The 18,514-nt window shown below is 35.6% G+C and overlaps 1 protein-coding gene across 2 annotated transcripts in view; it reads left to right on the top strand.

Annotated features, from left to right (window-relative positions):
• Positions 1–17,772, top strand: part of LOC138715801 (inositol polyphosphate 5-phosphatase K-like) — an 82,461-nt gene extending 64,689 nt beyond the window's left edge. For both annotated transcript variants that reach the window (XM_069848886.1, XM_069848887.1), the window contains one exon: positions 722–17,772. In XM_069848886.1, the coding sequence (XP_069704987.1) occupies positions 722–970 (249 nt within the window). In that variant the 3' untranslated portion in view covers positions 971–17,772. The remainder of the gene's footprint in view (positions 1–721) is intronic.
• Positions 17,773–18,514: the final 742 nt, after the last annotated feature.

Below are 18,514 nucleotides of genomic sequence, written 5' to 3' on the forward strand. Positions count from 1 at the left end.
AATTAGACTGCGTGCTCTCCCACCAACAGCATTTGCATCACAGCTTCTCCATCTCTTTTAAATTTATACGTTATATTTATCATTTTAACATAGTTAATATCAAACTGTACAAATTTAATTTTAATGTTACGATCTAATGAGAATAATTAGCCTTGAATTGTATAAGGTTAATATCATGCCGTGCCTTCTTCTTGTCTTATATACACACGAGAATCTAGCATCAGTGTTCAGCTTTACCATGTACAGTTTACCTCAAGAGGCACGAAACTTATATAATTGTAAATGCCAGTATGTGCATTACTTACCATGTTATTAATTGCTAGATCAACTTATCACCTATTTTTTTAAATATTGTTTGCATCTCATGCACCTGAAGATGACTTTTTAAAGTCGAAAATATTAGTGACTTCGTATTAAATATTGTGATGTAACAGATTATCTGACCTCACAAATTGAAAAGTGTATTTGACTGAAAATTTATTATATATAATTATCAATAAAATTTGTTTACTTAAATACTTCTAAATAATTTATTTTCAATAGGATAATAAAAACGTAAAAACGTAATATTTTTGTTAGGCCTATAAACAGTTATGCGCCAGTATAAGTCGAAAAGGTCTTAATTCAACTCTCTAATGCTGAAATCAGAGTGATAGAAATTAGTTCATATCATTGTTTAAGGTCGTTACAGGCTGAACTGTTGATGTAAATTGTGTTGCAGGACGAGTTCTCCAGCTTGGACGATTACTTGTGTTACGTGTACGCCATGCGGGGGGCAGCTGGCGGGAACAGCAACTCCAGAGTGAAGAAAGTGGTATTTCCAGACACAGCTGTGCGCGCAACTGGACCCTACCGCCTCTTGTACTTTAGCCACAATTCAGGGAGTGTGCTGGGGATGAGTGAAGCTTTCGAAGTCAGGAGCCGAGATAACGGTCACCAGACTCAATTCGTGTGTAGAGACGGCTATTGAGAGTGCCATAAGGTCTGTGCCATGCTCCGTAGTGCTTCAGATCGACGTCATTCCAGTCTGATATGAAATCCTCTGTCAGTTGCTACCTGGAACAAATCCAGAAAATTATCTCAAATATTAAAATAAAAAGAATTATAATAAATAATTAAAGAATTAATCGAGAAAATTATTTAGGCTATATTAGAAAACTAAATACAGGAGAGACTCAAATTCTGCCAGAGGTGAATCATGTGATGCATATTGTCAGACAAAAGAGAATATTATTGAAAATCTGGTTGCAGTAGAACCCCTTTTAACGAATCTCTGAGGGATTCCTTTTTTTTCCTTAAATAAGATTTTTCTTAAAAGGGAGTTTACAAAAAATGGGAAGGAAATACTAAAATAATTAGTACTAACACGTGTGTTATATATCAAACATTATAATCATTTAATTAGGCCTAGAATTATTATTTATAATAAATTTCATTATAATATTTTCTAACTCTGCAAATGATGAAGCCCAAAACCAATGACATTGAAAATTTCTTCCTCATTGTTAGCAGATCATGCCTTTTTTTGTGGTATCTGATAGTGCTACTTCAGGATTAGCCTTATTATTCCCACTGTCTGTCCAGTAGTTAATTTCATTCATTATAACGATGAATAAAAAAAATTTGGAAACAGGATCCACACAACTCGCGAGAACAAATCAATGCAAAGCAAGATCACAAGGAATAACGCCGTCACATAATGTTGTGTTGTTATTGATATGCCAATACTGTTGATTATTGAAAGTTCAGTCGATATTTCGGGCTTTATCATCACAAAAATCCACTTGAAAAGTATTCCTTAAAATTGAGATTTTCTTTCAACTAGGTTTCGTTGAAAGCAGAAATTTATTACATTCTTGGCTGGAACTTAACAGATCATGCCTTAAAAACAGGAATGTTGAAACGGGGTTTTACTTTATATGATTTGTAATGAAGCTGAGTGTGCAATAGTAATATGCGTTACAAGAGCGGTATGTTGAAGTTTTCATGTTCGAGGAAAAGTTTGAAAAAGCGAAACGTAGTGAAACGTAGTTTCTGCTCAATGATGGCAAATTTGCAAAACAAAAATATCTATCTTCAACATTGTTGCTTTAAAATGTTTTCTGTGTTTACTATACTCCAGCAGGCTGTGATATACGTCTATCTTTTTTTTCCCCCCCATTCTATGATGAGTCTGGAATCTTGTTGATTTTTTCACGGCTTCCTTAATGTTACTTGCATCACGAATGCAGTAACTTTAGTGGAGTTGTAGAGTTTACTTAATTTTTGCAAAAATTTAAAAACAATATTTAACAGTGCAATTTAAGTGAAATTGCAGTGGTAAGTTTCCAATTTATAATTATTACTATATTGAACGTCTCTAAAAATAATATATTAAAAGCCTAAAGCAGTAAAATCAATATGTCACTTAAGCGATAAGAAGAGGGAAATTGTTATGTGTGTTAGGTTGGGAATACTGAATGTGGAATTTTAGACTTTCCACGGATTGGTTTTGTGCGGAAACCAAGCAAATACGCACGATCTCGCACAAAATCATTATTCTGCTCTGCACTACAATTTCGTTCAAAACCTTTTTGTTTTATTATTAATTGTTACTGTTGGTATTATTGTTTATTTTTCCTAATGAGTTCATCTGAATATTATGTCCATACATTTTCTGAAAGGTGTGTGGCCAACAGCCAGAGCTAGTAGCACTCCCCATTCCGACTACAAACGTGGTAAGATTGCCTTGCAACAGCCAGGGCCTGATAAATACATATTTTTATATTTAGGTTTACTAGAATGCCAGATTTTATATTGACTAGAGGGTTTGAAGAAAGAGACAAGATGAGACGCAGGAATTCTAGAACATTAATTTAAATCCATGCCATTTCAAGTTCATTTTCGTTACTCAATTCACATTTTGCTCCTGTTTTCCTCCTAAAGTTTAGAAGGGGTTCATACTGCTAGGCTATCAACCCTCCACTATATTGCAAAAATAGAAAACTGTGTCAACTAAATTACAGTAATTTCTCAGGATGCCACATGCGGATGAACTTAATAATAACGCCACGTGCCTTGTATGAGGAGCGTGTTGTGAAAGATTACAGTTTGTCTAGTGGAGTTGGCATGCAGTTGGAATTATTTCACATCAGGTGCATCACTTCGATCTGAAGCACATGTTAATTGAGGAGATAGAACCTTGTTATTCTCAACTCATTGTATCTTTAAGATAATCTGTACTTACCTCCAACAGTTAACGGGTGTTACGATCGATTTTTTTTATGTTATATGGTCAGATGCTGATTACTTGTTACATAAACAGCTCTTACGTTTATATGGCACCAGACTACAGTGGGACGAGAGCTGCTTCTGGAGTTTGAGGAGTATTGTTGCCTTGAGGGACGGGAACAAACCCTTAGTGCCTGTGTTTAACATCAAAAGGCGGAGTTAAGTGAACAGTCCTGAAACTTTAATCAGTTTTAGATTCCTTTTGGTAATATAGCAGATTTTTTATATGTCTTCTAAGACATGTTGGGTCACATTCATAAATTGCATGCTAGATAGCGTGCCTATAATTGGGATTTCCGTCACAGTTCAGAAGTTGCAAGTTCCAAACTCTGGGTTCTGTGTCCCAAGGTCCGGTTCCAATACTTCGGGTTCCGGGTCCCAAACTCCGGGTTCCATTTCCAAAACTGATTCCCAAACTTCAGGTTCCGGTTCCCAAAATCCCGGTCCCAGACTCTGTGTTCCAGGTACCAAACTCCGGGTTCTGGTTCCCAAACTCCGGGTCTGAAACTCTGGGTTTCGGGTCCCAAACTCCGGGTTGCAGTACCCAAAGTCCGGTTCCAAAACTCCGGGTTCCTGGTCCGTTTGAGAGCCAATGATTCCCTTGCCATGTCAGTAGTGTTGGGTCAGTTAACACTCAAACCCAAAGCAGCTTTAATCCTTGCAGTGATCAAGTGAAACAAGCTGAAGCTATTGTGCAAGTATTCTGAAGTTATTATTGTTTTTTTTTTCCTAGTGTTCATCGCACATACATTCCAGTATGTTTTCCTTCATTTATAAACAGAACATTTTAATCATATTTGAAAATTGGTGAAGAATTGCAGTACATCCAGGACTCAAATGACCATGTTGTGTATCGGTTAGTGAATTTGTGTTCTTATTTTTATTGTGAAAAATATTATTTGTTGTACGTATGTCTAATGGTCGGCAGCATCTGTATGTAAAGTGTTCCACTGACCACGCCTGCCGTTGGAGCCACTTCCACCTATTCACACTTGACTGAAGACTGTGGATTTCAAGTGCAATAAAAAAGCCCTGGGGCAGCTTTCTCGTGGTTGTGCTCTCTCCTCACAAGCTGTTTGCTAGTCTTTAGTCTGACCAGTTTTGAAGTCATCACTAAATCCTGTTTAATTTAATTTGTCTCTCTTCTGGGGCTGTGCCAATATGGCTGCTTTTTTTTTTTTTGGTCTCCAGTCTTGGAGTGTCTCCTTTCCGATACGGCTCAACCTTGGGTAGTAAGAATAAAGCTTAAGTACTTTCTCAAGTATGTATGATTTGAGGCTTTCTTGGCGTTGGTTCGCTAATATGTTTTCGCGGGATATCAGCCGAGTTAAGATTTTGGAATGCTCCAAGCTTTCGACTGCTATCTCTGCAGCCATCTTCAGGGAAGTGATGTCCGAACAGAAAGTCGAAAGGTTATATAGATGTGGCTGTCTCAGGTGAAACGGGATTGGTTGGCGGATCGGCCAATCCGGGGCCGGGAATTGTCATCGCTCGTAAGCTCCGCCCCTCCCGGGATTACCGCGTGAAGTTTGGCGGGCGGCGAGCCCTGTTCCGCCGGTTGGAATCGGTTGCCGTCCTCGGTCCGTGATCTTCATGACCTTGATTGTAAGAGGGCCTGAGTTGGTCTAAGGCCGGTGTCCATGCCTGACTGAGCTGGAGTCCACTGTCTCTGTTAAAGTTGTTTTTCTCCAGCTTGATCTCTATGGCCTCCTTGATTGTACGATCCCAGTAGTGGCTTGATTTGTTAATGACCTTGGTGTGGTCAAACAGTATTTTATGCTCCTTTTCTATGCTGTGTTGCGCCACTGCAGATTTTTCCGGGTAATACAGCCTCAGCTTGGAGCATTCCAAAATCTTAACTCGGCTGATATCCCGCGAAAACATATTAGCGTACTTTCTCAAGGTTTATACTTTTGGGTATGAGCACTTCCTGTGATTATATACTCGTAACTACTAGAACATACTCATATTCGTAAGAATAAAGACATTCTACCTAACCCGAATATATACTCATCTCTACAGCCTTCTTGATCATTTAAAAGTTAGTATGTACTCGTGTTACCAATCCTCTTTGACCACATTGCACCGTGATGCTCAGTTTTTTTTATAGACTTTCACATGCTATCCGCATACTGTAGTAGTTTGTGTTTTGCTTTTTATAAATAAATAAATAAATAAATAAATAAATAAATAAATAAGTAAATAAATAAACAAATTAATTAATTAAACAAATAAATAAGTAAATAAATGAATAAATAAATAAACATGAAAGAGAGAGAGAATCAGATAAGTGACGTTAATAAACAGGAAACAAGAAAATAGTACTGGGAAATCGTCATTACGGGATGTTGGATAGAGATTACAATCCATTTCTAGAATTTCAGTTATGCTAATTCTATTTTTTATTATAGAGAGTTTTATATATATATATATATTGCAATTCAAATTTTACAAAATAAACTGTAATTGTTAATTATATTTAACAATACAATCTAACCTTATAATTTGATAGCCGTTCATATTTTTATAGGTTATGTTTTTTTATGAATAACAAATACGTGTTTAACCTTTTTTCACATTCACTTTTGTGAAGTGTTAAAGACTTCTGAAGTTCACGTCTTTTTCTATATTTTTTCCGTGAGGTACTGCATCGTTCATAAATTCTGCCATTTTTTTTTTATTTAACTTTAAACTGAACACAAATCAACAAATATTCAGAATTGAGCCTGCTACAAACCATACTCAGAATAACATGAGAACGAACTTATAAATATGAGAATATACTAGCTTTTATTCTTATCAAGCATGAGTATATATTCTGTACAAGATGGACACTTGAGTATATTCTACTATGCTTCCATGTTATGAGTATGTAATCAAAAATGAGTAGGTACTCAAATGTTTTTATTCTTATTAAGAAGAGTATATACTAAAAAAAGTCCAGTATATACTATATACTCATGTTTATTCTTACCACGGCTTAACTGCTCCAAACTGTTACATAATAAATGTGCGCCTCAATTTGATGGAGACACGTATCTCATTAACTCAAAATTTGCTGGCTATCTTCCTATTGGTGGGATAATGAATTGTGAAAATGTAATTCGTGTGGACAGTAGTAACATTTCAGTTCTGTTTGGTTATTGTAAACGCGCACAGTGACGTTTCTATTAAATATTTAACATGACATTACTACTTGATAGTACTGACTTCTTAGACTTAAGGTCGAAATGAAGAAACCTTGGTTTCGCTGTAGGTATATTAACAGAAAACAACAATTCAAGTCACAGAGTTTTTGTGCACTCAGAGTTGGTTTCTGGCACCTTGTTACCGCACTTGAGTTGTGTGGATATAAAAGGAACAATTGAGATAGTGTCGGGTGTAGTTCCTGGGTAGCTCAGTTGGTAGAGTATTCTTGCACTAAGCAAAGGGTCCCGAAATCGATACCAGGCCTCGGAACAATTTTTTCCTTGAAATTGTTCAAACCTTGGTTTGATTTCATTATTTCTTAGTTGTGGTAATAATAATAAATTTAGCTTCCCTTATGAAAAGGTTGCCAGATTTGACAAAGCGTATTACATGTAATTTGGAAACACACCTAAAAGGTAAAATGATATACATTTGAAACGGTTAGGGAATCGAATATGCAAAATGTCAGAAAAATTTACACCTAAGTAGTGTTTGTGCCCATTTACAGTTAAGAAAGGGGGGAAAAAATATGATCAGATAGGTTAGAATGATTTGAATGCCATATACCGCGAGAAAAATAATAGTACGGATTAATTGGCATTGATATCTAAACCAATCAACAACCATCTGTTAAGATAACTTGAAATTTCCATTATCACTCCCATACAAATGATTTCTCAATATCTGAACCGATCCTTTGAGGGCACTAATGACTATTACATGCGTCAGTATCGACAAGAAGTGGTAGTTTTGTAAATTGAAACAATGCATTACGTTTCAAGCTAAAAGAAAACTTATCACAACATTGAATCAAAATTATTCTAGGAGTATATGGGGGGGGGGGTGTTTGTGGTGGCGTAGGCAGCCAGGAAGTATGTTAGCAGCTTCTGTGGATATGTGGCAGTCCATTGTTTATTGTACCCACTCTTATATTCTCTACTTTGTCAGAATTAAGAATATTAATTTATGCTGAACTTCATCTATCTGGTTCATAATTCGTCATGGACATCTGTGAAATGTTGGCATGTACAGACATCTACCTAAGGACATGTTATGAAGCGCTTCTAATGTGTATCAAGTGGCCCTGTTTCACTATAAAACTGCAATAGAGTTGGTTGAAGTAGGCAATGGACATAATATGCTGCCATTTTTAAGTTACACAACAGCTTGCAAGTAGGTTGTGCAGCCAGTAATAACCGTTGCTTTGCCTGGGAAATACGGAGAATTAAATGTTGATATAAAAGCAAGTGAAGTTAGTTTTTTGTTAGTAATTAACAAAAATACTCGCCCATTTCATAGCAGTTGCTATAAATACTATGTGCCAGCATCTAGTTCCCTATTGGCATCTTAAAATATTCGAATTTACATAGAGAATACGTGGAACAGGGTTATCAGGGTCTGAGAGAAATCCCGTATGTCTTTCATAGTTCATTTACAGCCACAGATTGTCCCATAGTGTAATACTTGACGTGATTTTTACGAAATTTCTTCAAACTGCTCTTCTCAGAGTACTCTGAAAAATGGCTTGATTTTTCCGATAAGTCTGTTCATAAAGATGAGAATTTTAGGTCTAGCTCATAAATAATAGCCTATATTTGCTACCTGAGTTTTCTAGCATGTATCGTGTTGTCAAAGATTCTTTGCAGTGTAAACACTGCTGATAAGCTGAATGTTGATAGTTCAAGAGTTGTAATTTTCAAGATTACGGGCAATAAAATGTCAATTTTTATTAAGTTTTTGAAATAGTGAAATTCAAATGCATTTAGGGAAAGGATGCTCCTCAAACACTTCAAAATGGACTGAAGTTTTCACCTGTTTTGAATTACAATACATTTTTCTACTACAGTTGAATTTAATCCTATACATGGCTATGTAAAATGCAATTCAGTGTGTAAAATGCAGACTGAGTTATTATAAACATATTGCAAATCATATTCATTTATTTGTACCGATGATTTATCTTATTTACATGTCGAGAGCTGTTATGTTTTTGCCTCATATTCTGATCAGTTCCCTTAAAATGTGAGCTTTGTATTCCAAATTTAAAATCCACAGCATGAGGTCCAGAGGTGAATCTTCATGTCTTTGTGTATTATCACCGCGCTCTCATGGTTAACATGCCCGCATCATACAATAATGTGCGGTGTGGTTTAAAAAAATAATTTTGCCGACCGATTGTTGCTCTGTAGGTTTCACTCTAAGCGTCACGTCTACTTCCTCGATAAGAATAAGCACTAGTTTGTTATATTGTTAAGTGGCTATTATTATTATTATTATTATTATTATTATTATTATTTCATATACGAGTACGTTGACATTCTTAACTCTTAATAATAATTTTTAATCACATACCTTAATGTTCGTCCTCAGCACAAGACATTGCAATCTCGGTTTTAGTCCACGTGGATTAGACAAGTAGGTATCATTTAATAATGGAAGCAGCTTATTGGTTGCAATATTGAAATTGATTGAGACGAGTGATTGGAGCGGCGACATAAGAAATTGAAAACAATAATGCAATTAAATTTCAAAGACCTGCCGAATGTTAACCATGAGAGCGCGGCGATAATACAACACATTTCGTTTTATTTACGATCCTTTACAGTGATGATAACAGAATCTACGAAATCTTCTTCAACATGATCGCACTAAACAGCTGATCAGTCAGTGGCAGAGTGATCTGAACTGGATGCACGAGGTTAAAGTTGTCCACATTACAAAGAGCTGTTCTCTACCTTGGAAATGACACTGTGGTGTGGGTGGCATCGTGAAGGCTGAGGGCGAAGTAGATGCAGCTTGTAATTTGTGAACCTGGTGTACAGTGTACTTAGGTTGCTATATGATTCCTATACTGACGTTTTGTACTTATTGGTTGTAATAGACATTTGTAGTACTCATAAAATTATTTTAACCTTAAAATTAAGCGATGAAAGAGTAATGGAACGGAGAAAAATTCTCTCCGGTGCCGGGATTTGAACCCGGGTTTTCAGCTCTACGTGCTGATGCTTTATCCACTAAGCCACACCGGATACCCACCCCGATGTCGGGCAGAATCATCTCAGTTTAAGTTCCAACTCTTGGGTTCCCTCTTCGTGATTTAAGATTCCGTTGGATCCCGGCCAACTAGTCACTCATAACGAGTGCACCTCAGCACATGTGTGGACTTTAGTCCTACGTTCATAGACATCTATGATGTAGTGCAGAGGGCGGCCACTAGAGGGAACCCAAGAGTTGGAACCTAAACTGAGACGATTCTGTCCGACGTCGGGGTGGGTATCCGGTGTGGCTTAGTGGATAAAGCATCAGCACGTAGAGCTGAAAACCCGGGTTCAAATCCCGGTGCCAGAGAGAATTTTTCTCCTTTCCATTACTCTTTCATCATATGATGACGCAGAATATCTGCATGGAAATATCATATGTACTTCGGTACATTAAAATAATGTATACTTAAAATTAAGGCAACCATGGATCACTGTGGCATGGTATACCACCCATTTCCCTGGCAAGCTTGTTACAATGTTTGCACAGCAGTGCATAAACTTGTCACATCCTAAAAGCAGCATTAGGAGTAAAACGTTGGCAATTTATTCTCCACGACTTTCTATATATTGAAGTGACACTTGTTTCTGTTTCCTTCATTATTTTGCATGCATTAATTTCTCGATCCATCTGGAGTGATGAACACTGTGAGTATAAAAGAGGAAGTACTCTGTTGCTGAAGAACATTGATGTCTGGATTTTGAGGAAAATACGATACTGAAGAAGTCGTTTTGGACTTGTCATTCAAAAAAATAAACTGTAAACAGTAATATTAATCACAATATGACAGAGAAACTGAATTATGATGGATCACATTATGTGTATAACGTGTTACCACAGTCTAGTATATACAGTCACGAAGCTCAATACGTAGTAAATATGCATCCATAGATAGTTGCTAACCACTAGGATCACTACTATCGCCTCATTACAGACAATGCAAAATAGTACCGGCATTGTCTGTTGTTCCTATACTGAAAGCCAGGTTATGAACTGACTAAACTGGAAGCAACGTTCTGTTGCTCTCTTTCTGAGCTCTGTTGCCACATAGTGGCGTGAGATTCAAAGCGTGTTCAGCATTTGTGACTGATATGTTTAAAATAACTATTGTATATACTTCTCGATAACACTATCCACAATATTAGTAATCAAAATTACTGTTTTTAAGAAAGCACGAGCTAATGACACTGGTACGAAATGTATTAGTATTAGTATTAGTATTTATTTATTTAACCTGGTAGAGATAAGGCCGTCAGGCCTTCTCTGCCCCTCTACCAGGAGATTCCAACTACAATATCAACAATAAAATTACAATTAGTATTAGATTTACAATTACAATTACAAATAACATTACAATTAGTATTAAATTTACAATTAGAATAAAATCAAAGTACGAAAAGATTACCTGAATAATTAAAGCTACATAATTTATCATAGAGAAACAACGAATATTTTATATTTACTGAATTACAAATTAAATCTAGAATAACAAAATTTTATAGTGATGAAATTACTGAATATTGAAATATTTTGTGATAGATTAAAGAAACTATTTACAAGAAATCAATTACTGACCAAGTGCCTAGTAAGTTTGCGTTTGAATTCAAATGCGACTTGTAATGCACGTGGTACTGCAAATGAACTAGCTACACTGTCTCCGTGATTCTGTTGCCAGATATTCGTTAGCAGACGACATTTTCACGCGAGGTCCAATGAAAAGCTCCGTTCTCGTTCTCTCCTCCACCCCCTCACGCTCAACGTGTCATCACTCCACAGGCTACCCCTCTAACCCGCACTTTCCTCTCGCCCATCCAACTACTTCCTGTTTAGTCGGTTCATAACCTGGCTTTTAGTATAGCACCCTCACAACTCAAGCTTCGTGACTGTATATACTAGACTGTGGTATTACCTTGCAACATTAGTTAAAAATAATGAATTCAGTTAAACCTGTAGTCACAAAGTTCCCAGAACAATAACAACATAGATAAATTAGATATTTGATATTTATTTGTCAGCCAACTTTACAACTTTCATAGTTATGGTGGATCTTTACATTTCTGCTTTTCGATCCACCATCCCTTTAACACATACCAACCTTTTATGTTAATGTATTCATTTGCCAAGTATTTCCTGATTACTTCCTATGCTTATGTTTTAACTGAACTAATATCTATCCTTCCCTATCTATCCTCTTCTATTCTCTTTCATATCTACACTGTCTCTCTTCCATTTCTTGCGTTCGTATTAAATATTGTATATTCCTTTTCTTAATAATATGCATGATTTTTTATTCTCTATTCTCAAATCTACCCACTCTTAATCATTCTTTTCCAGCTATTTTCTTCTAAATTATTTGTCTGCATTACCATTTTCTCTATTTTACAGCACTTACATCACTTATTATTTTCTTACTATTTTATCCTCTATTTACGTACTTATCCCTTTCACATTACTCCTAAATTTCGTCTTTCCATATACTTATATCTATAATACTCCTACAGTTACAGCACCCCCGATGCTACTCCCAGCCCAGTGAATTATCCAATTCACTTAATTACACTTCCAATTTCTCACTCTTCCACTTCTCATTTGTTCAGATATTCTTTCACTTTAATTATCTTTAATTTATTGCATCTATGTCTGTCTTACCCAGTGGTGTAGCATGAAATTTTGAGTAGGGGAAGCTAACTCAAGTTGTCTTTCATGCAATATGAGAAAACGTATTACAAAAATACAGTCTTAAAATAAATAGTAGTCAATGTCAAGTCAGCAGTCGAAGATTGGTTGGAACATCGTAAGTGACACCAATAAGGCATGACCTCAAATGATACGTAGTAAAATATGATTTCACGGTTTACACATATCTCTAACAAATAGACACGTATACGTATAACATTAGCTCACTCCCTGTCATAGAGAAATCACAATATTAGTATCATTACGTAAGTATGCGTCTGTCTTTTGGTTGTGTCCTTCATTGACAGCAAGGGAGTCGGCCATTCGTTTTTAAGTCACACTTTTGTTCGTAAGTCAGTCTTGATAATACAATTGTCCTAAAAAAATTCAAGTAAATTAGTGTCAGGAACTGTTATTTCACTCATTATTTATTATATCAGCCACAATGCACAGTAACACTTCAACTGAACACAACTGACGAAAAGGGATAACTCGGAAACTACTTATTTTCAATGTTAAAGCTACTTCTTGCGAGCCTTGCGACTAGGGTAGTTTAGTTAGAAAGGGATGGAAAATCTGTGGGGTGGATTACACAGAAGAAACCAGTCTGCTTGGAAGCTGGTGTGTGCAGGCTTCTTGTTTACTGCTGCATCACAAATCATCCTGAGCTGCCGCATCACAATATTTAACGTGTAAATATAAACTCTATTAAAATTAATAAATAATTTTCTCCATAAACTGCAGGAATATTATGAAATTATTATTAACTGGGGAAGCTAAGCTTTTTAGCTTACATTGACGCTATGCTACTGTTCTTACTACACTCTTTACACTTTTTTCTGACACTTGAACTTTATTCTCTATTCTTATTCTATCATTTTGCCACCCCTGACTTTCTTGCTCTCACTTTTCAGCACTCTTCTTCCACCCTCCTTACTATTCTGTCCTCACAATCACTAATATGTGGTAGTTGCTTTGTTCCTTTACCTGTTCTCTTCTCTTTCATTTCTTCCTTTTGTATATAGAATAATTAATAAGAGACAGTAATTAACAAAACAAGGACTTATTTCCTTCTTCAAGCTCCACAGGTTGCTAGATCCTTTCATGAGGAATCCAGGACAGTAATGATACTGCGTACTTTAACGTGACTACACATTTGAATTAATTCAGTTTGCAGTACAACTGATTTTATTCTTTTTATGTATTTCAACTAATTATATAGGACCAAATTTTTTATTTGTTACATTTTTGCTAGAAATTTATGAAATTTTCTTTGAATTGTGATAATGTCTGGAAAAATAATGTCATATTACAGCCTGATCTATACAGAGAAAATGAAAATCCATGATACAGAGTTTAAACCCTATCAATAATAAATCAACTTCCAAAGAGAGCAAAGAATAGAGATATACTGGTACATACTATTCAACTCAGTAGGAGGCACCAGGCAAAGTTAACGACAATGTTGAACATGTAGGTTGGACAGTGGTCTTCAAAAAATCATTAAGGAATTTTAAAAATAGTTCTATAGAAATCAGCAAAAAAAAAATGTATTTTTCCAATTTTTTGACATTCCAGGACTTCTGGCAACCCTGGCTCCAAATTCAATTAGTGGCCTTAAGTACTAATTTTGTTTACCAAAAGTTTCACGACGTGTCTTGGACTACTCTAAGCAAGAATGTTCAAATTGGAATGGAAATATTTGTCTAACTGATGACAATATATATATATATATATGTATATATATATATATATATATATATATATATATATATATATATATATATATGTCTTGGAAGTTGCTGTCCGATAGAAGATTGCAAAAGACACAGTGAGGAACTACAAGAGTATGATTTGATTTGTTCAGTGAAACCATTTTCGAAACAGCATAGAAGATTCTGGTGAACAAAATGACAAAATATTTTTTAATTGCATATTTGTAAATTTACGTAACTCTAAATTGTCACAAAGGTCCAGGTTTCTCTGCAATTGTACTCCATTCATCTAGCGTATTCATAATTATATTGTATAGAAGTTAGTTAATGATAGGACAGACATCCCTCGTACTTCGAAAACGAAAGAGCTTACAGGGGATGTAATTGAGCTTGGTCATTACTGTTAGAAATTCTTAATAGGACATTTGTTACAGTACATATTTTTTGCTGGTTGGTGAATGAAGTACTGAATTATTAAAGTTCGATGTTGTGTGTTGGAGGGATATTTTGCTATTTTGCTAAAACATTTGACTGTGTAGATTACAACATTAGTTTTACTGACCCAAATTGGTACATGCCCACTGTTACCGGCGATCCTAGATGTATCAATTTCCTTTGCCAATGCATTAGAATTGTGGTTCAGCAAGGGAACACTACCTCCATCCTGGAATCATTTCCTAACTCTGTTTCGATGGATGAGATATTTCTCATTTAATTCCTTCCTCCTTATTTTATTAACATGTTAATTTAATTCTTTTACATACCCCGATCAAAATGGTGTAGCCTTACAGTTTCATATTTCATATTTAATTTGTGGGAGAGGAAAAAGAAGACGAGGCGAATACTATTGTAAAATTGGTTGGAAGTGTTGTGGTATAGTCTAATACATTACAAGTAAATTCACCTGTGATTTGTAAAAATTATGATGATTGTGTTTCCCAAAATATGGTGTGCAATAATTAATAATAAATGTTATGTTAATTGTTTTTACTTTAAAATGTAGACGGAAACAATTGGAAAAATCCAAGAAAAAGAGTGGAGATGCAAGCAATACTCAGTTGCAACAAATCCAGAATTTTACTGTTTAAGTCACTTTGTTGAAGACTACTGGGTGTTCATTTCAAAGTGTGTCATGACACTGTTGATGAGTCACCAATTTGAAGCGAGTTTCAGCTTTTATGTCAGAGAAGTTGTCTATTAATCAAGGCGTTGAATCTGAACTTGAGAACGTGTACGGTATAACTTGAACGTCGTAGCAACAGATGGCGGTCTGTACGGTCTGTGTGCTACCATAACCTCTTTCGAACTGTGGTTTGCAAGGCCAAGTCGTACGCAGGGTATTTGCTATCATCGGTTGCGTACAAACCAAATGCTCCGTGTCCATGTTGACCGTCGAAGTTAATGTCAAAAAATATGTAAGTAATCGTCTTAACCCTCTCCCCATATCTAGACAGTAAGAAAAAACTCACCTCAGTACGTGTTTCGAAACAGTTCACATTCCTGCCACTACCGGTGTCACCGTACGTATCGGTAAGTACTCTTCAGAATGAACGCTGTACTTGCTAGGCAACTTCTCTGGCACATAGGTAATATGCCTCTGCGGAAGTGTAGGAAGATTGAATTGTCTAGGCCCATCGGCTAGCCACATGTAGCCATGACACACTTTGAACTGAACACGCATTAGTGATCTTTACTAATTCTATGAATCGGAGTTCTTTGTGAGATCGTGGCCTATTTCTTTGTGTGGGAATCATGGTTTTGAGGAGAAATGAAGCCATTTCAAGTCTGTGAATGGTGCCTTTTGTAGCTGTTAGTTGAACGTAATGTTATCACCAGAATAGAGAAGGTAGTTCTAGTCATGCCACCCCCACTTGTAGAGCTTGGGACACCACGTTTGTATGTAAGACCTGTATGTGTCTTTAAATTCGTATGCAATATTTTTATCTGTATTTAGAGATCACTTGGAAACTGATAGGCTGCTTGGTGTACCATATGATAGTGTAATTGTGGAGACACTTCGAGTCCAATTAGCAGTGCAAGTTCTTGTGTGACAAGACATGTAGGGGCTCGTATCATGCTGATAATTGCAATGCAAAGATGTTAAAATTACAGACAAGTTTTTTGGCGTCTTGTCTTGCTGCATGGCTGCAGAGTAATTTACTTCCATGGTTAAAGCAGTTATTTGCCAACTCTATGCATACCTCGCATCTCCATAATGTCGACACTTTCGGCCTTGATATTTGCTTTAATGGGACACTCAACTTAAAAATTGGAGAAAAAGTGTCATAGAAATGAAAAATTAAATTTCTACACTAATTTACGTGACAGAACTAAATCAATACGCAGAATTCTTCCCCTATTCATTGAGAAGTCACAGTCAAATGCACAAAGCCAAAAAATAAAAAATGATAATTAAAAGTGATATTTCAATTAATGATTGATTAAAAATTGAAATATATTTTATTTTGAAAAGTATTGGATCTAATGAGCTGAGATTTTGCATGTTACTTTCCATGTGTATATTAAACTTTTTCTCCAAATTTGAAAAAGATTGGTCAAATAGGAAAAAAGTTCCAAAATATAGTTGAGTGTCCCGTTAAGTTTATCTACAAGATGACAATCTTTCTCACTCTGTTTGTGAGGGGGAATCAAAATTGGATATTATTTGGTTTTCTCTTTTTAAAATATTACATTACATGTAACTACTCATGGTTCGGTTTTCTGAGGAGGGGTGTACAAGTGTTTTAATTTTAACACGTGTTCATAAATTATGGATTCTTTGATGGAAAATTATTTATTTTTTATTTTTAAAATTTATTCTTCGATTTTCCTCTTTAAAGTGATATGTCACATATACTAAAATTTTATATTGGCAACAGGCATGACTGTTTGGCCAAGCACCTGCATAGAATTGGAATATATCAGTTCCCTAACTGTCCATTGTGCAACTCAAATCAAGAAATGGATTGAAAATACCTTAAAATACAGCAATATTTTCTTGCTCGCTAGTCTTACAACCATGTGACGTCAATGGAAGAAGAAACACATCCGATCGTAAAAAAAAAAGGCCACTTTGCAGTGCAGCCAACATAGAAAAAATCTTATAGGACTGCGTGCTCTTAGAGGAACCTATCCTATGTATGTTGGTAAATTAAACTCTCTTCGCTTTTCATTTATTTGATTAATGGTAAATATTACGTCTGCACAGGAACTGCCCCCTCCTCTTCTCAGAAAACCAGTTGAAGAATTTTGAAATAATTTTCAAAATCATCATCTTTTTAAGTTAGGATCTGCGTGGTCTTCTCTTGAAGATCCTTCAAACATGGGATCTGGTCCTGGAGCACTGAAAATACTATTCTGTAACCTTACATTTGAAAATTATTAATTTATTTTCATTCAGTTACAGTGCATGGTTAATGGTAATTCGTACCTATTAAATAATTTCATGTGTGACAATGATGAGTTTTCCTGCTCTGCCGCAGGGGACTTGTACATTTTAATTGGACTTGAAGTGGAGATAAACTAGAAATCGTAAGGGACTGGATCCCAGGTATCATTAGTATTTGCGGAATCACAGTGGTGGTGTATTCTTTAACCCCAGTCTTTCTGCAACACAGTTACTGCACTCAAGGATTTTTTCCAGCTTGATCTTCATATTTGATTTCTGTACAGTTCATCATTGTAATACATTCCATATGTTTATTGATAAATTGTATTTTTGTACAACAATTTACCCTTTTTTATGGCAGAACTCTGTTTCCTTAATATCTACAAAGTGTGGATTTTAGAAATAAAGTGAAGTATTATGTGCTGCGGCTCATTTCATAAGTTATGTGAATTTCGTGGAAGGGAATAAATATTAAATGGTTGTTATGGTTTTAAATATTTTCTACTTATTCTGTCTTTCCTGTCACACTGCACTGTGAACAGTATCTACCTAGGTACTTTCTGCATAAATGTACAGTTCTAAAAAAAAAAAAGCTCGACTCTTGAAGAGCCGCATGATTCCACGCAACAATTCAACCCAGTATTACTTGAACAGTATTACACAACTAATGCAAAACGCACGAAATTAATATGGGAATGAGATCAAATTGATGCCTAAGAGTTATTATTAAACAAACAGGGCACTATACGACAACCACGATTGCAAGCATTCTGATAGCTCTGTGCTGGCGTGCTTGTTTGCAGGGTTCGGATACTGCTGAGGGAAAAGATTTTTTCTTTTTAAATTAATGATGCAGGTTACATTTCGTTTACCATTATTCTATTTTACAGCACAATTTATAAATGAGGGGCTTGGACGTAAAAGATGGTAACTGACATTTTGGTCAAAAATGAAATATGTAGTGTATAATATGGTATCTTACATTCTGCGTCTAATGCAGTAGTTAATTTTCAAACATCTCAACAGATGGCAGAAGTATACAGATTTTACTTTTCTGATAACTATCCAAACTGTTTACCTACCTGTAACTTCAAAACACTACAACGTCACTTACCATGTTTTGTTTCCGAATCTCTCAAATATTCATCTACTGTTAACAATAGATCAATTTTCATCGCATCTTTCCAAATGCCTTTCGGATTACAACAATCGAAGTAAAATCAATTTCAAAGCCGCC

This window comes from Periplaneta americana, chromosome 15 (genome assembly GCF_040183065.1).
Source record: "Periplaneta americana isolate PAMFEO1 chromosome 15, P.americana_PAMFEO1_priV1, whole genome shotgun sequence".
Lineage (NCBI taxonomy): Eukaryota > Metazoa > Arthropoda > Insecta > Blattodea > Blattidae > Periplaneta > Periplaneta americana.